Genomic DNA, 19,821 nt, shown 5'->3' with positions numbered 1-19,821 from the left:
AACCTCTGAGCTACATCATTCACCTCCGGCCAGCATATGTGATGAGATGTGACCTCTGTCGACAGGTCAGACGGGGCCGACACACCGGCTCTGATGTCACGATATTACACATGTCAGAGCCTGGAGCTCGGCCACTCACAGCCCCACGCTCAGCAAGACAGATGACATGGTCCCGCCCACACCCACTGACACGCCATCTGCCATCGCAGCAGCCATGCACACTGTAAACACTCGCGCAAACACAGGCATGCACACACACACACACACACACACACACATGCAAACACATTTAATTTACAAAGAGACGCTGTCAGGACGTATAAGGTCGCCGCCGGCCAGGCCGACTGTCTGGACGTGCGAGCGGCGAGCTCAGACGGACAGCCAGGGCAGACAGATGTCATGGAAGTGACAGGGGGGTAATAAGGAGTCAGCATTCGCTCGGATCACACTCCACTGCTGCGCTTTTTCACCAGGGGGTTGAAGCTCAAATGGTTTCTCTTTTCCCCTCAAATCTCTGAGTATCAAAACAAATCAGAGAGGAGGCTCATCGTTACGTCATTCGACTTGTCTTCACTCTGAGGAGGCAGCTGAGGGGAGATGTCAAGAAGACGAGTTTCATAACCTGGTTTGATCACAATTATGCAACTACATAACGCAATGTGGAAGCTAAAACCTGCAACTACAGGCAGAATTAACTTCAACTTTCAAATGCTGGAACTTCTGTCTTTATCGGCTTTAGCAACATGGATGCTAAGACCTCACTGCTGTGCATTTAAAAACACACTAAAACACCAAAACTTATCTTAAAAGCTAGTTTGACAGTTTGCTTTCTTGGCAAGAATTAGATGAAAAGATTGATACCGCTCTTACATTTGTGATGCAGCAATAAACCTGAAAAAGCTGCCGTTAGCTTAGCATATCTTGGTTAGGCTTAACGACTGGGAATAGAAAGGAGCAGATTGCTACCAATATTATATCAGTATTCTTGAAAGATGGAAAAGCAGCTGTTAGCTTATCTTAGCTTAGCTTGGCCCAAAGACTGGAAACAGGGAAGAACAGCTGTCCTTAGTTCACTTAACATATTTAATCTGACAAATCATGATCAAATCATAATGTCTGCTTACGTTAGCTGTTGTTTCACTGTCACTCCAATGCTAACGACTCATTCAATATATTGATTTAGGTTAGCATACATTAGCTAACAAAAGCTAATTAATCAGGATGCTGTAACCTGATGATTTGTCAGATTAAATACAAAAAAAATGTCCGTCATGTGAACATTAATTGACTCACATGATAAATGGAGGCGGGATCTCTCGGCGGAGAATCTCTCTGACTCGTCTGGAGGACATAGTGGGAGGGGCTTTGGCTGTGGTGGCTCCGCCTCTTGGCGCGTTTGGCCGTGTCATTGGACCGTTTGCCCGGGCGAGCTGTGTGGGAGGAGTAGTCGTCAGGGCCGGTCCGGTCGTCAATGGTGGACAGTCCCACGTAACGCATCAGTGATGCTTCTGTAGAATATATAAACACATTCAAAATGATGTTTTTTTCTACAGCATTGATCTTAATCTCAGTGCTACAGAAGTTTTTTTTAATGTCGTTTAGGTTTTTCTTGGGTTTATATGAGACTAAAATTAAGAAATATATTCCTATAAAACACAAGGCAAAAAGGTCACTTCACTCAAAGATTCATTCAAATCAGACCAGTGGTGTTAAAAATAATATATAGTCATTAAGTTACAGACTTTGACCTTTAATCACAGCATCATTATTGAACTAATCAGTCATTAGGAGCAAGTAAGCATGGACACAATCACGAAATAATTGAAAATATTTTGAAAATCATAATAAATGTTTTTAATATAACTTTTGTTTGTGAAACAGTGACACACTCTACATACACACACAGAAAGTATGCTGCTAGCTAGTTAGCCCAGTTTGTGTCAGCTCATGTGTTAGCCGAGCATACATTCAGTTCAGTTCGGTTTAAAAAGAATTCTGTCTGCTGAATGCTTAAAAAGCTTTTAAACACTTTTCCCCAAACGAAACTCTAGAAGTTCTGATAGTAAAATGAGAGACCTAAACTAACGTTGAATCCACTGGTTGGTTGCAGAATGAAGTCCGATTGGATGTAGGCTTATGAGAAAACAACCCTTCTTCCAACTTGATTTATTACCTCAGTGAACAGTTTAATAATGCGTTTATGGTCTTAATCTCTGTGTTCAAGTCGTCTTCAACACAGCATGATGTCCATTTTGTAAATTATAGCTAACATCCATTATACTGAATATCCTCCCCAGCGCTGTGTTGCGTTCTTGCTCAATCGTGAAAACTCACAACGCCATGTCAGCTCCATCCAATATTTATCACACAGCCTCTAAATTGACTGACAGACGTATTCCAGCACCTTCTGTTACGGCGTCCAGGACAATAACCTAGTTTTGGGGGGGTTTTTTGTGAGTGTGTTTATTGGATTAGTTCAGGTTCACGCTCTCGGCATCTCTTCCCACCAACTTCCTCTTTTGTACCGCTCCACCTCGGGAGGAAACTCAGGTCTCACTCCCTTCTCCTCCGCCCTTGTCCTCCCCTGGTTGCTAGGCAGCGGCCGGAGGAAAGTGAGACACCGAGAAGAGCTGCTGTCAGCGTCGCCATGGCAACTGCGTGAGTGATTCAGGTGGAGGTCAGGGAGAATAGTCTTTTTTTTCTCTCTCTCTCTCTCTCTCTCCCTGCTCCTCCCTCCTCCTCCTCCTCCCTCCCTCCCTCCTCTCTTCCTCTCCTTTCCAACGCTTTTATTCTTCCTCCCTTTCATTTTCTCTGCCTTTGTGCCAACTGTCTACCTTTTTTTTTTTTTTTCTCCCCCTCTCATCCCCTCTTATTTCGTTTCTCTGTGATGCTAATCAGAGAGAGAATTACAGAAAAGGAATGGAGGCGCATTGATCTCTCTCTCTCTCTCGCACACACACACACACACACACACTCCAACACACACTGATCTGGTCTTAATACAGAGCGAAGGGAACATTTAACTGAATCTAACAGGCTCTTCGGGAGGTGCGCACACACACATATGCACTCCACACGCCGGCACTCACCTCTGCGGCTTTCTCTGTTAAGCTTGGCTGGGTCTTCATAGTCGCCCACCCAGTTACACTCCACAGGCATGGAGATGGGCCTCAGCCTGCCTACAAGTACAAACACACACACATAATTATAAAACTTAATATTCTCCTTGGAGAGGATTAGGTTTTGCTGGCTCCATTTTTAGCCTCTGAAATGTGAGATTTAGGGATTGTTGCACAGTTTTTGTTTACTTCATCCATGATTTATAGAGTTCCATTAATAGCAATAACAAAACGGTGCATTGGTTTCACCGTATTGCGTTAAATGAACACCGTGAATGCACTTAATGGACACACACACACACACACAGACTGGCTCATAAACAACCTGTCAAATTTTAGAGCTGCAACACTTAATCAGTTATTAAATTACTCTCCAGCTTTTTTAATATGAAATAGTCAGAAACAGGTGCTAAGGTGGGAAAACAGACAGTAGGTCTCATGCCTACACAATCAGTTTTCCGCTGTTGTGGGCTCTATAGGTCACAGGTTGATGACAGTCTTAGTATCCATTAAATCTCTATTAATAACAATAAGAAATGTGTTTATCAGTTTTATTTTATTGCGTTTAATGAGCACCATAACAGACCCATATAAAAAGCCCATCAAGTCCAGATTTGCCACAATGAATTCACAAGTAGTCAGCAATTAAATTCACCTCCATTCCAGCTTGTGGCATCAGAAAAGTAGTGCACAACTTGAGGAACTTGGTAATAAAAAGGACAAATTAGCTGGCAAGTATGGCAGAAAAAATAAATAAATAGATATTTCATATTTTTCCTCCTACCTGTAGTGCTGTTTATCTTCTAGATTGTGAGTTGCTGAGTTTTAGAGATAACGGCCACAGAGATGTCTGACTTCTCTTGAACATAATGGAACTAGACTACACTCAGCTTGTGGTGCTGAAAGGAGCAGAAACTACTTGAGAAAAACTCAACAGGAATGTCTTTTCTCATAAAATCATGACCTGTTTACTCAAGATAATCCACTTTTATCACCAGTAAATTTAATTGTAGTTGAGTAATACTTCAGTAATGTAACTGTACTCGTACTTGAGTACGGACTTTCAGTACTCTTTCCATCATTGGTCATTCGATTAGCAGGTGTAGTTCGATGGAGAGAAAATAGTTCCTACATGAAACTACTCACAACAAGTGATGATTTCTGCAAAGAGACACTGCTATCGAGTTTTTCAAATGCTTTCTTTGAAACTCTGAGCACCAGAAACCGAGAGCCATCCAGCTCCATTATATTCAGGAGGAGGCAGACGTCACCACGGCTGATATCTCCAAAACTCTGCAACTCACACCAAAACAATCTGGAAACATAAATAGCAGGAGAGAGGTGGAATATGTTGCGTTGATTTTAGGGTGAACTCGCACTTATTTTATCGCTTCAGGCACTTCAGCTTTCCAGAGGCTTGCCACATGAAGTCAGTCACGACCTACATCTGACTCACAGAGAGCCAATGATAGAGAGGTTCAATTATTACCTGTGTGTTTTTAATGAATAAAGTTGTTAAATTCAGCCTTTTTTTTTCCCAGAGTTGCAATAAAAACAGGTCATTACACGTATTAATATGGACTCAAATGAAATCTTTCATCTGTATACATTCTTCAGCTCTATCACCGAGCTCTCCTCCATCACCCTCTAAAACTTTTCTATCAGCAGCCTTGGGGCGGCAGGTGGACTCTCAGGCCCCTGATTGTTTTTTGTGAAGTGGTTCAATACAACAGAATGAGACTGAACTCAGTTCTCCCCCTTATTTCCTCTCACACACACACACACACACACACACACACACTTTAATCACAATGGCGTACCATATGTCGGCGTGGTGCAGTACACGGACTCGTCCTCTTCTCGCCGGTGAGACTCTTGATCCAGGAAGGAGTTTGGTGACTCAGAGCGCTTAGCGACGCTGACGCCACCGTGGTTACGTGATGCCTCATCTCCAGACAAGGCTCCTGTCTCATCCCTATGGCAACAGCAGAGGCGGCAAACGAATAGTCGTCAAGAGTCAGAGCCCCTCTTTGCTGTCACCAGTTTTTACTTTTCTTATCAGCTACCAGTTTTTGTTTTTTTTTTCCCCCAAAGGAAGACACTGTACCTGGGTGTGTATGGCTCAGCAGGTGGAGGGGGGATGTGGAGGTCCTGGAGGGCGGAGTTCTTGGTGGGTGTGCCTGAGGGTGTGGCCGAGCCGCTGCCAGGACTTCTGGTTGGCTGAAGAAAGGATCAGGTACGGACAGCTTTTAAATACATACTTTTTTTTTTTTTACAGGTTTCTGACATCTTTTAGAAATAATCCCATGTATTTGCCATCACTTGTTGGTTGTTGTAGGCTCTAGGGTGGGCATAGAAGCTCTGTCTGGTCAAGTGAGGTGTCAATCCATATTTCACAGGTTGCAGACTATCTTAGTATTACTCATACTAATGGATAATGCCGTTACAGAGTGGAAAGAGCTGTTTGTTGGCTGTTGTAGGCTCTTGGGTGGGCATAGAAGCTCACGTCTGGTCAAATGAGATATCAAACAAAAGCTCAGCAGTCAGTGTTCATCTTAGTATTACTTATACTACTGAATAAAGGCATTATAGAGTGCGATGGAAGGAGTTTTGGACAGAAAAATGGATAGGTTGGGGCATTGGTCACTATTTCTGGATGTAATAATGTGATTTTGCGATCCCACCATTACATGAGCTGTCATTTGAGGAAGTATTCACTCTCTTTTAGCTCGTTTTTTGGTCTCCTCCACTGACAAAATCTGTGCAAAAATGTGACTGGAACATCTGTTGCAGGTCAACATATCTGCAGGCAGGAATTACATTTCCAAAGACTATTAAAAGCAAATTAGTTATATAGCCCGTAGACATGATTTCTAGTCATAACTTTAAGTGTTCCCCTAAAATCAACACAGTGATGGAGGGAAGAGAAAGCTGTTTTGCTTTGTGCTTCCTCCTGATTGTGGAGATAATCAGTGTTAATTAGGGAGATGTATTTCATAATTTGCTGGAGCAGTGGGAATGTGGGTGGATGGTGCCATCAATTCTCCCTTCCAGTCATTCCAGTTTGTCTCAGCTGGCAAACAAAACCCTGCTGAGCCACAGTACCCTGACCTAATTATACGCTTTGGCTGCAGTCGTGGAGGGAGTGTGGGAATGCCGTGGGGAATTATGTGGGCCAGTGCAGTGTTTTAATAAAGTCTATAAAAGGTAGAGCCGGTCCCACCTGCAGAGCGAGGGGTTTCCAGCGCATGTTCTTCAGCAGAGCGGGGGCGGAGCTGAGCGTGCTCTGGGGACGCTTCTTCAGGGTCAGGGACACGACACCTTTATCGGCCCTCAGCGAGCCGACCAGGTTACGTAACTGCCAGCCCACCTGTGGACGAGAGACGCCAGAGGGTCAGAGTGTCCGCTGACCCGCTGGTGTGTTATCATCATCTGTTTAATGAACAATCAGTGCATCACATTTATATTCAGCCCGTAGTTTGAATTCGGTCCACGTCGTGATTGGACCTCGCTTGTTGAGCCTTCTGTGCAAAGGCAAGTGGGTGTGGAGGTGGTAAGTCTATCTATAGAGCTTTCATGTGATGTAACCTGCCCTCAATTTCAAAACAAATGCATCTTATCATACATCTCGCTACATTTTTAGCCACTGTTTTTCACAAAACTCTGCCAGGACATTTGTGAACACAAACGGCTACTATCCGCTCACCAGAACTTTATTTTCTCTTGTTGCTCGAGCCTCTTTTCCTCTGTGCTCATTTTCTAATTAAGGCAAACACACTATCTTAATTGCATTTAGTGGATTGACCTGAGATCTGATCGTAATGCAAGAGGAGGTGCAGGATCTGATTACACTAATTGCGATGCAAGCTGCGTTCATTTTGCACCTTGTAAAAGTGTTGCACAGTCTGCAGTAAGGTTGTAAACAGACGGGTCGTCCTGCTACTAAGATTCAAGACACATAATTACAACTGGCTTGAACTCCTAATTCAATTGAGAGGTCTTATAATATTAGCCACACCCAGTGTAAACATGATGGTGAATCCCACTGGGCTTCTCCTGATGTCAAGTCAAATTAATGCAGTTTTAATTATAAAGCCCTAAATCACAAATCACATTGCTTCAGTGGGATTTATAATCTGTACAGAGTATAACACCTTCTGTCCTCAGACCCTCGATTAAAGTGAGGAAAAACAACACAAATTAAGCTTAAGATAAACACAAAATCATACTGAAAAGTTACTGTTCATACTGTTTTTTTGGTGACTTGTATCCTCATATTTCCATTTTTAAGTTGGCATGGCAAACTTGTTACTGACATTACAAATATAGGTCAAGTAAAAAATCTCTTTTTGCTCTGTTTTTGGTCTCTACCACCTTATGCACAAACTTTGGAATTTGCAGTTTATCTGTCTTCTCTATTAAATGCTCCACTATATTCACCAGCTAGATACTGTCTGTCTGATGTTTGGTGCTGAGCAGGTAGAGTACAGTTGGGTTTTCCAAGCTGTTTTTGTATTTTCTTTGCTTTAAACAGCAGAAAATGTTGCAGCAACATGAGTGGTGAGACTGGACCAGAACTGTAAAGTTGCAAGTCAATCACTTAAGTTAAAGTTTTAAAGTTCTGCAAACCAAATTTCTTTGTGTTGCAACTTTAAGCTTGTTTGAGTTTGTTTGTGTCCAAAACACACTTGGTTAGGGTTCGAAAAAAAAGATGTTGTTTTTGTTTTAAACACCTGCTTTGGTCGCCAAATCACATCTGGAAACTGTTTCCAACTTCTCTCCCAAAAAAAAAAAAAAAGGCTGTTGTTATTGCTACAAACAAAGCTAGAAAATATCCCAAGACCTCCTTAAAAATATTCAGTTGTTTCACACCTACAAATACTGAAACACCTGGGTGGAGGGTGGAGGTGGAGTGGGGGTGGAGTCACCTGGGACTGTATAACCACCCTCCACATATGAAAGTCAGCTAATAACTTTTAATGTGAACCTGATGACTGGATTTGGGCCTGACAGTCAAAACAATGAGCTGAAAGAGCCTGAAATAATCAGAAGAGCTGATCTGTGGATTCATCGCCATGAGTAACCTCTTCCATATCAAACATTGTCATCTGATCTATCTTTATCTCAAAAATTCTAGTTGTTTTAAATGTTTGTTTACATCTATGATTTCAATTTCATATTATTAAATCATTTTAGAAATGTGCAAAATAAAATTTTTAGTTATATAAGGTTGCTACACAGGGTTTAAAAAAACAAACTGGTGCTTTAACATGCATTCTAACCAATCCAGTTCAGAAATTTGAAATCACTCTTAATTTAGACTAATTTCAAGAAGATATAAGTACATTTTCCCGCTCTCACACACAAAATCTATATATAAACACCTGAATACACACAAGACGATATATTTAGCACATATAGAAAAGCACACACACACACACGCAGACAGAGTAAGAAACCCACCACAGTCTGGTGATTGACTTGAATGACTTCATCTCCTGCATGGATCTTCTTACAGCGGTCAGCTGGAGACTACAGAGACAGCGAAGAAGAGACAGAAAGAAAAACAGAAGACTATGAATTGATCTGAGTTTATCGACCGCCTGTACACCGGTGCAGGCGAGTGGTCCAGCAAACTGTACGCGAATACAAAGGGAGAGTCGTGCGGAGTCATCCCTACGGAATCGGATACTCTGCTATAGATCTGTTGTGTTCTGAGTAAGGGCTTTTTCTTTAACCCACACCGCTCGGCTACAATTTAGTGTGTGAATGCTCGGAAATGATTTTTACCCCTTCAGTTGTTCCAGTGATCACATGTAGGCCGTCGTAGGTCGACTTGATGTACATTCCCTGATGGAGAGAGGGAAGGAAAAAAAGTCAGTTTCAAATCCAGTAATGCTTTTCAACAACAGCAAGTGACTAAAAAACTACAACTCCCATGAGTCTTATCACCTTTTTTTTGGCTGATAAGTCAGAAACACTACAGTTTTCACTGGCAGCCTAATTAATGTTGATAACCTGAAAATGGGATGAGCAGCAGAATATGTGAAATGTTAATTAAATTAAATCTGTCACTTTAAACTAAAAGCTGTAGCCGTCTGTATATCAGGAGCTTCTTACTCCCCTCATTCACAAAAATTAAGAAAATGTCGAAAATGACTCGAGGTCACAAAAATCTTTTGGCAGAGCACAGGCACCAGATGCACCGAGCACAATAACCAGACAGCAAGCCAAACTTTGCTTGAGACGGTCTAAAAATGTTAATGTCATAATTCTGGTCTCTCGCAGCAGCCTGACAGCAGAGAGCGAGAGCGTGACTGATAGACGAGCTCCAGTAATGTGGCTTTTTGAATTCTGTTTAAATGGCTTTCACTTTAACGACACAAAAGGCTTCAGGGATGAAGACTCTCTCATCTTTAAATTGTCTCCAAACTTTCCCCTCATGATTGATGAAATGTCTTCAAAGAGTCGTTTTCAAAAAAACAGCTGTAGAAGAAAAGAGACTCGTTTTACAATCAGGCTGAAAGGATACTTCAGACCCGGGTAATATGCATGTAATCGTTATGAGTGGAGGGAGAGCACAGAGGTTTTATTTAAGTATCGAGTGCAGAGCCGGATCTCCTGGAGGAATTAACACCCAGAGTCACACTCAGAGAGAGAGAGAGAGAGCTCAGAGGTTTTTCTAAACATTAGCGATTAAAACAGTGGATTTATCTTCACTCCTGTTTATCAACCTGACTGCAGCAGCAATGTTTTTAGTTTGTGTTAAATTTAGGCTCGTTCGCTGACTTCACTATCCTGCAAGTAGCGACAGGTGACCGAATGAGACTTAAGGATTCAGCTTTGGAAACTGGAAAAGTGTTTTTGGGAACCAATCCCCAAGAAAATCACAAATTGAAAAAAACATTCTGCCCCCCCAACAAAGTGTTTTCCTCTCAGTCTCACACTTGAAAAAACACATTCCTTCTCCTGCAAAAAACATGTTTTTACAGATTATTCTGGCAAAACTGTTTCCTCACCAGTTCTCAATCATTACTCTTCCAACACTGAAGCGAAAACAACTTAGATTAGATCTCATTTGTCATTTGTCCCTCTGGGCTTCCGTATTTCACTGTTTATAGCAGCATAAAATGAGCTAGTACCTCAAAACTGCACTGTACCTGAGTAGATGTACTGAGCTAGAAATCATACCGCTGTACAAGTTGAAAGATTTCCAGAACGACTGACACTTCAACCTCACATACACCCATGCACACAAACAAAAGAACAGGTACCAACACACACACACAGAGTCATTACCAGGCCTTCAGAGGGTTTGATGTTGGTGAGGTGAACCAGCTCGAGGTGGGCCGACTGAGATACCAGCGGGTCCGATGACACACAAACAATGTGCTCACACACCTCCGACAGAGTTTTGCACTACAGAGAGAAAAACGGGAGAGGACGAATAATAACACACACACAGCTTTTATAGAGCAGGTTCACCTGTGGAAGCACAGAAAACAGATGAAACCAAAAGAGAAAACAACCCGCGCTCCGTGTGTGTCAGCTTTGTGCTGCTGCTTTTGTCTTTTATTAGAGCTTTTTCAGTAAGAAAACCAACAGATTTCCCCTCCAGATGTTTAATAGTACGGTTCAGAACGGACGTCGTTAGAAGCTGCAAACGTTAACACACCTCTGTGGCTTCCTGACTCACTTTAAAGGGTCAGTTCACATAAATGACTACTAGAGAACATATTAGCTCACTCACCTCAGGGAGCGTCCATGCAGATCATTTTTTGGTTTATTTGTCGAGGGTCTCTAAACGATCTGCCTCCACACCGATATAATGGAGGTGGTGAATTTAATTTGTGGGTCCACAGCTTTCACAAATTCAATTAAAAAGTGAATGGAGGGCAGCAAGAACAGAAGACTCCAGGCAACACGCCATCAACAGTTTTAGCGGGGAGAAAATAATACTAAAAGCATGTTTTCTGGACGTCTACTGAACATTTACAGAAGACGTAAAGATTCCTGCTTCACATTCTGACAGCATGAGAAGCGTCAACGTATTTTGTCAGACCTGGAGAGCACTTTTCTTTCACGGAGGACATTTCCACATGTCATAGCAGGTAAAGCACAGGTGGAACTAATAACATTAATGTCACTGAAAGCTGCGTTCCAGCAATTACTGCGATGGCGTGCAGCAATTAGCAGATGTATTAGCAACACTCGTGTTTGACAAGTCAAAATCGCCTGCTGGGAAAACGGTCAATTAAACCGTAGCAGCCCTTCAGTTCGGGAGCAGCTGATCCAGATCTTTTTTCTTTTTTTTTCTGGAAGGAGATGTTGCTGCTGAATTATTAATTTTCTTTGGATGCTGTGAGCACATTGGAAGTAAATTGGACCAACCTTTTTAAAAGGATCTTTCCAAGAGTTGGATGAAAAGATTACAACTCCTCTCATGTCTGTGACCTCAGTGAACCATTATTACAAGCAAAAAAAAACCATTAACATCAACCTCCAAGTTGTAATTAGGAGTCAGAGAGTCTCTGACAGAACATCACTGGTGCTGTGGCTGCATTTATATTCATGTTTAACTGTTTTTATTAGGAGCATTTTAGATTTTGAAACTTCTTGGTGAACGATATGAATTGTTGATGACTCATCCTGTACTCGGAGGCGTATGATAATTTTTTGTTCAATAAATGTTATTTTAATCTTTATAACGCTGCCGTGGATGAATAAAGAGAAGGACATGGGGTTCATTTCATGCATTACTATGCAAAAAAAAACACTATCAGCTTGTAGAAAGTCAAGCTCTTGTGTTGAATAATAGGCCAGAACATTTTTTGCAGGATATCATGGCAGTTATTGTTTGAATTCTTGAGTAATGGACTGAAATGTGTTTTGTGAGGTCACAGTGACCTTGACCTCTGATACTTAATTCTATTCTGATATTTGAGGAGCTGAAAGCAGGAAATTTTGCACATCTTTGCTTGAAAAGGGCCGATTAATGGATTATCAAAATAGTTATTCTCGGCCTGACGACTAATCATTGCAGCTCCATTGCGTTGACACTCCCAAGTCAGAATAACAGGTAGTTTTTCCTTTTCCTCCCCGGGTGAACATGGTGTGAACGCAGCATGTAAGTATGGAGCTTGAGGCAGGATGCAACTAGCCTAGCTTAGCATAAAGACTGGAAGACTGCTAGCCTACCAGCACCTGTACAGGTTTGAAATGGACACATATTTTGTTTTTATTACTCAGTACACAAACAAAAAACAAACAAAAATGGAAAAACATCATTTTTGGTGTCGGGATGTTACTGTGCTTTGCTGAAATTTGTGTTTTTGAACTTTGGACAGAGCCAGGTGAGTTGTTTCATTTGCCTCCTGTCTTTATGCTAAAATATGCTAATCACTTGTTGGCTGGCAGCTTTGTATTCAACAGACAGATATCTTTTCATCTCTTGGCAAGAACGCAACATGCACACTTACAAACATATTGCAGGATGTGCTGTGGTGATTTATTATTATCATCCTTTAATTTCTGTGTTTGTGGAGCAGTGTGTGAGCTCAATGAAGGGATAAAGACACACACACAAAAAAAAAGGATGCTACCCATCAATACAGAACAAATACGCGACAGCTGGACGAGGGAAGCAGGACTCACCACATGAAGGATTTTGTTCTCCGTCTCAAACACCGTACAGTCCTGAGGGAGAAGCAGAATTTAATGTAGCGCGAGCAGAACATCCTGTCTTGCAAAAAAATAAATAAATAAATAAACTCAAAAAAACACACACAGCATTCCCAGTGTCTGGGCCTCACATTACTGAACCCAGCACCTGCAACAGCGTATATACCCTCGCAGATATGAAGCACGCCAACGCATGCAGACACATTTATCTTTTATTTACACACACATCAGTCATACAGAAGACAGACTGTAAGGACGCAAATAGCAAAGAAATCGAGTCTCGCTCAAAGACGCAGAGAGCAGAGTTGCTGCATCCCACCCACACACACACACACACACAGTTTCTTAGGGGGATATGACAACCATGGCAGAAAACAAGCTTTCACATAAACACACACACACGCAAACAATTCAACACACCTGCTGTACAATGGTGGTGAGCTCCAGGCAGAGCTGAATGACATTATTTCGGGTTACTGAGTAGTCTGCCACTGCAGCAAAGGGAGACCTGGGAGGAACAGATAACACACAGCGGCACGTCTTAAAATGTTCCTGCTGCATTAGATAATGTACAGAGGAGATGGACAGCAGCATTGTTACAGACACAGACACTGTGTGTGTGTGTGTGTGTGTGTGTGTGTGTGTGTGTGTGTACACAGGTAAAAACATTTTCAGGAAGCACGTTCGAGGCTCAATCTGCAGTATAACGTATATAATTTGTGTGGAGTGACACAAAAATGATGGTAATGTAATTTCCGTTTAGATTTGTATTGTTTTTGTATTGTTTTTTGCTCATAAAACAGGTGACCACATAAAACAATTTACATCATCTTAATATCTATTTCCAGCCAACAACACAACAATCTTAAAGAGCAGAATAAAAAAATGCTATGAAGCTGAGAAATATGATTAAAAAAACTCTATTTTTATGGTTAATGAAGCAGGCGATCCATATAGAGCTGATTGTTTTACATTATCTATCAATTAATATTGCTCTGATTGATTGTTTACTCTGTCAATATGTCAGTAAAGGTGAAAATCCTTGTCAGACATTCCCAGTAGGGTCTTTGTTTTTTCCATCCATCGGTTGTCACAGCAACAGGTTGTAATCTGTCACTGATTGGTTGCTAAATGCCAAGAAGGCGGGTCTCATCTTACAGATCATAACCCTGTTCCCTGAAGTATGTTTGATTTAGTGTCTCAGGTAAATCCATGTAAATCACAGCGTGTACCGTCCCTTATCTACAATATTGATTCTTACTGAAATTAAAAAGAATAAAGCATCTACTCAACCAATCAATGATTATCTATCTGTTAAAATCTGTTTGTAAACACAAATCAATTGAAATCAATGCCGATCTTTTCTTGTTGCCACCCCGAGGCATTTAGATGTCGCCGTCTGTGCTGTGACATTGAGGGTATTCAATTTCCAGACATGCACTGCAGCTCTGGGTTCATCCAGAGTTTACCCAGAGGAGCCGTGAGCGTGAAAACAAACATCTGCATTATTGGCCTCAGATTCTACCCTGCCAGCTCCCCAGTCCTAAATCCAGGTGAGCCACATGTGTGTGAATAGAGCCGACAACTGTGCTGGTGCAGGTTTAATAAGCTGTTACACAAACAAAAATGGCATTTAAAGTGCTCATCATCAAAGTTTTGAGAAACATCAGCCCAGAAGATTTCCCCGCTGGTATCTCGGTTCTAGGACTGGAGCTGCTTCTCTACGTGCCTGTATCGTTCTCTTCACCGTTTAATATGATACAACTGATATCAGCGCAAAAACAGTCTGTAGCCTCCTACCCTGCCTCGCCCTAACCATACAGATCATTACCATCATGTGTGAACATGGACAATCTCCTGATCTGTTTCTTTATATATTGTCCAGAGCTCATGTTGAACGGGTCCGTGTTTGGACCGTGTCTGATCCACCACGGCAGTCCGGACCCGGATTCTGTTATCATCGTAGGAACTCCTCTGTCTTGCAACTCTAGCCGTCCGGTAGCACTACGCCGTACTGCACTCAAAACACAGTCGGTGTTTCGAGGAAGCACAAAGCAAAACCACAGCAGAGCCGTTCCGCAACGCACATGCAAAACCAGTGGCATTCCGCTGTAAGTGTGCAGACTTTCTGAAAAGTTGTTACTGACTGATCAACTGTGAAAGTCCAAACACCTCTCAAATCCAGGCATTAAAGCATCCTGTAGTTAATTTTGCAGAGAGAGGGAGAAAGAGAACGGTTTGTTGTTCTGCAAGGTTGAGAACTGGCTCAGAAAGAAGAAAACACTGTGTACGGACACAAACTAGCTCAGAAATCCAAACCAGTACAGGTGCGTTCAGGGGACGCTGGAGAAAACTTGCCCATGACGTCAGGCTTCCTTAATATACATCTCCACAGAGGAAAGAGCTCACAGCTCCAGTGGACGGATGAATGAAGCTGCGTTAGAGAACAAGGTAAATAGGCCATTGTGCTCCGAGTGCACCAGTTTACACACCGCACACCGACTACTTGTCATTTCAGTCCAGGCTCAACAAACAAACGGAGAGAAAAGGCAGTTTAAAGCTTGTTGTTCTCTTAAAACAACTGTGTGAGGAGGGTTATTAGACCACTGTGGGTTTATTATGCCACCGCAATCAAGTCTCCCACATGTTTTTGTGCATAATCAGAGTTTCCACAGAAATGAGCTCATTCTGCTGTCAAGTTTGTTTTATGAAAGCCTTTATTTTCAGTGAGGAGAGGGTCTTTAAAGCCCCTTTTGTGCAAACACAATGTTTATAAATGAGGCCCGCGGTGTACTGTAACATAACGGACTGCTCAGGTGTGAACGAGGTGTTGATGATGATGAGGAACATGCTGCAGCTAATGGGGTGCTAATGACTGCAGACAGACACAAAGAGAGACCCGAACCACCGCTCACATACAGCAAAGTCATTATAATAACGTGCACACACACGCCATTACTTCGCTTCATTGTTCTAAAGACCCAGATTAAAATCCGGCCACAGCCTCTAGTGGATGATGTATCTGTGGTGTGTGTGTGATTTGGGTCATCAGTATTGAGGCTGTGTGCTATATATACGCAGCACCTAAGGCTACACAGACTGTTTGCTAACCGTCAGGCTCCAACACTCAAACGACGCTCACGAAACATTTTTTTTTTCAAGCTCAGACTCAAATTGTGGCAATTAAGAAAGTTTAAGGCGCTAACAACTTCTCAGAGTTATAATTCAGTCAAACGTGACGACACAGACGTGAGACAGATATTTTTAGATTCAGTCTGACTTAGAATTTCTTGAGAAACAACAACATTACAAGATAACTCAAACGGACAAACAGATCGAGGCAATGGTAAACAGCCAAATGCTCTGCAACGTTAAATTAATGTTTTTGTCAATGGAGTCTGGTGGATGCCTGGTGCAAAGTGATTTCAATGTATGTAAGCTTATGAGAAAATGACCCTACGTCTTACTCGCTTTATCGCCACAGCTAAGTTGGTAAAGAAGATTTTACGGTCTCAATATGTAAATTAAATTCTTCCTCAACTCAGCATGATGCTCATTTTGTAAATGATGTTTCCATTTAGAGTAAAATCGCAGAGAAGGAGGGGTATGCTTAAGGGCATGGCTACACAAAAACTAAGTGCCTGAGGCAGCTGTAGACCAGCAACAAGTGGTCTTGGAGGTAAACGTCTACTCATTCACTCCTTTGGTTAAAAATAGAAATGCAACAGAAGGAAAGACTCACCACTGCGTTTTTAGGCTATCAGCAAAATACATCACATAAACTGTGGTCTCTGAGGCCGTTTTATTAATTCATGGGTAAGGTACTTCCAAATGTGCATATAAAGAGGAAATGAGGAGTTCAAAGAGGGAGAAATACTGCAAATTTCAGTGACCGTTGGATAATAATTTCCCTTTTTTTTTTTCCCCACTGACAGATTCAAAGGGGAATAGCTCAGCTCCTGTGCCATGTGTCAGTGTGATGAAAATGGTGTTTGTCGCCTCAGACAAAGAGAAAAGTGTTGTCGGAGGCAGGAAAAAAAAGATGATCCATGCCGAACCCACGCTGAAAAGGTTGCAGATTTGTCTTCACAAGTCGTTTACAGAGGAAAACTACAAAGTGCTTTACATTTGCTGCCTGAGCGCTGAACCGATGTTGCGCTACTCCTCCGTCGCCAAGAGGTCTAATAACTCACAACCCAAGTTCAGTTCTTAACATGATTCATGCTAATTTGGAAACCTTTTAGGTAAGGAGTCATCTGGCGGGTACGAGTACAAGACAGAGCGAAGCCAAACACCGCTCGGGAAACGTAACCTTTTCCACATCGTTAGGGTCTACTAATGAATTCAACACATCATCCACCACGCAGCCTGTTTTTACACGCTCATTTGTTATTCAGACGACGATATTTCCCTGAAATAAAAGCTCTACTGGGATCATATGCATGTCAAATTTATCAGCGTGGCCTCACACAACTGGAAAATGGCTCTTTCTTTCATGTCGGCTGTGCAGGATAAAGGCATGAAAGGGAGTGTTTGACAATGCCTCAACGCCGAGTTATGTCTCGAAGACGGAGAATATAGAGAGCGTGAAGCGCCCGGCTCTGCTGAGTCTATCCCTTCCTCAATGTCGCTTTGCCATTTACAGTTGCATCATCGCGCGTGGGCGAACGTGCTTTGCATAAGTGTGTGTGTGTCAGTGCGTGCGGACGTGGGCGTGTGTCTGCCAGTGTGTGTTTGTGCGAGCGCGTGGGCGTTCTCTACGGGTCTGAGCTCTATATGCTTCGGCGTGTCTGGATGGCCTCGGGACAGATGTGGGTGGCCGGCATTTTCAAAGACGCGCATGTCAGAGACCTTCGGTTGCGTCTTGTGATGTGTGTTTGTGTCGTGTGCGGGAGATCGAGTCGAGTCATGAATAAGTGAAGTGACAGGGAGGACAAGAGAGCGAGAGGCGGCGAAACATTGACATTATCCCGCTGGAAAAAAAAAACAAAACACAGATTTCTGAAAAGATGGCGACGACCGACGGCTGCGGCAAAGAGAACGGTTTGCAGATTGGAGCTTCTGTTCTGCAAAATGGAGAAAAATAGAAAAGAAAACATTTACAGGCGACTATTTTATCAGTCTCACCTGTCTGATGTGTCTGAGGTGCTCATCTTCTCTACTTTTGTTGCTATCCTGCCATCTTTGTTATCTAAGCTACGGCGACATCTCGGTCTGACTGCTAGTTTGGATTAAACTCTTGTTTGTCTTCATGTTTTATGTTTCTTGCCCTCCTGCACAATTTCACTGCACATTTTATCTGAGGTGCACTAACGTTGATCTCTCTCTTCTCCTCAAGTGTTAAATGTTCTAAAACATTAAGAAAAGAGCCAGAAGGGGCCGAGGCGACCTTCACTCAGACTTAACCTCTTAAACATTTTAAAGCGTCTGTTGTTTCATGTTTTGTGGCTTTATTTCAGGTTTATAAAACTTTCCATCTGAAGTTGTTGCTTTTTAACTTCCCAATTAATATGTACTGAATGTATTCTCTTTCTTTCTTTTGATCTACTGTGTATTTTTTTTACCCTTATGTTCAATAAATAAAAGAAACCAAAAATTAATTGCCGTCATTTTCTTCACTCCGTGCACCAACAGGTACATTCGGCCTCTGAACTAATGTTAGTGAAGTTGTTGAATCAGATATAAAAGCATCAGACATGTGTGAGATGAATCAGATGTACACAAAAAAGAAACATCATTAAAAAACAACAATTAAAGCCTAATGGCGGAGTTTTCTCCACAGAAGTTACTGTAGGCGACACTGTTTCCCACACATATACTTACACTTAGGTATATTCACAGCCAAGCACATTTGGCAAGCCCATTTTAGCACTTTATACTTATACCAAGAGAAAGATGCCATCGACAGTCGACTGACTAAGTGACAGTCTGTCCTCGCTCTTCCCCTCCCGTCACCTGTCAATCACGCGTTCTGCAGCGATAGACTCGCTCTCAGGTGTGACATCCCTCCTGTTAACACAGTGATTCTGATGCAACCGCTCTTATTTAATGGAGGCCTACTTGTGTCTATAATTTTAGGTGTTTTTCCTGAAAAAAAAATAGACTTGAACGATGTCATTCTTACAGTTTACTTCCGACAGTTGAGTTGAGTTTTGAGTTTAATTTGCTTTTGTGCAGTTTCTTTTTTCTATTTCTCTTTATATCTTTTGTTTTTTATGTACTTCTGACTAGTTATAACTTTTCTTTATTCATCTGTATAGATGTCTGTTTTTGTAAATGAAGCCTTATTGTATCTTCAGTGATTAATTAATGATTGCAAAATTGTTGCCAAAACATTTCACCATTCATATTCACTTTTGTTAATTGACTGTTATATTTATATGTAATCAAATACACATATTAAGACTAATACATCTAATTTAGCTCATTTAACAGAAGATGACAACTGTTTATATCTGGTTTCACTTGTTAATGACCCATCTCAGAATATAAAAAAACAAGAAGGAGCTCGGTCAGTCTGTTCTGATACGACTGAAATAACTCTGTGTCAGACCAGCGGGAGGTCTTCGTGTCCCTCGTTTCTGAACGCAGCCGATGATTTCTTCCTGTAATTATTTGTTCCTGTAATCGGTCTTTTCTCACGGAAGACATTTTGTCATGTCACAGTCGAGACAGTCACACAGAGAAACAGAGAGCATCTCAGAGGAAGAGAGTCGGAGGGCTGAACACATTACCTGTCCAGCCAGGCGAGCAGGCTCTTGGCGGCTGTGATGAGGTCGACCACGGAGGTCAGCAGGTCATTGGGGAGCCGCCGCGAGGACCTGCTCTCTGACTGGCTGCTGCGGCGCCGGCCGGAAATGAAGTTCTGCAGGTTCTTGGCCGAGGCGCCGAGTTTGTGCGCCAGAGTCCGGACGCTCTCCGTCTCCAGACCTGAGTTCTGCACACACACACACACACACACACACACACACACACAGAGGTAAACAAAGATTAGCCCACAGACGGTGAAACACCATGAATA

At 42.2% G+C, this 19,821-nt stretch overlaps 1 protein-coding gene across 2 annotated transcripts in view; it reads right to left on the bottom strand.

The window, feature by feature from the left end:
• The window catches only part of cnksr2a (connector enhancer of kinase suppressor of Ras 2a), a 54,307-nt gene that overhangs the window by 18,643 nt on the left and 15,843 nt on the right, over positions 1-19,821 (bottom strand). For both annotated transcript variants that reach the window (XM_037079635.1, XM_037079637.1), the window contains exons 3-13: positions 19,535-19,737; positions 13,221-13,308; positions 12,774-12,815; positions 10,419-10,538; positions 8,910-8,969; positions 8,583-8,651; positions 6,343-6,489; positions 5,227-5,339; positions 4,940-5,094; positions 3,090-3,179; positions 1,294-1,508 (exon numbers count right to left, since the gene is read on the bottom strand). In XM_037079635.1, coding sequence (XP_036935530.1) covers positions 1,294-1,508; positions 3,090-3,179; positions 4,940-5,094; positions 5,227-5,339; positions 6,343-6,489; positions 8,583-8,651; positions 8,910-8,969; positions 10,419-10,538; positions 12,774-12,815; positions 13,221-13,308; positions 19,535-19,737 — 1,302 coding nt within the window. The remainder of the gene's footprint in view (positions 1-1,293; positions 1,509-3,089; positions 3,180-4,939; positions 5,095-5,226; positions 5,340-6,342; positions 6,490-8,582; positions 8,652-8,909; positions 8,970-10,418; positions 10,539-12,773; positions 12,816-13,220; positions 13,309-19,534; positions 19,738-19,821) is intronic.

Source organism: Acanthopagrus latus, chromosome 19 (assembly GCF_904848185.1).
Source record: "Acanthopagrus latus isolate v.2019 chromosome 19, fAcaLat1.1, whole genome shotgun sequence".
NCBI lineage: Eukaryota > Metazoa > Chordata > Actinopteri > Spariformes > Sparidae > Acanthopagrus > Acanthopagrus latus.
This window is presented reverse-complemented; position numbering and strand designations above follow the sequence as displayed.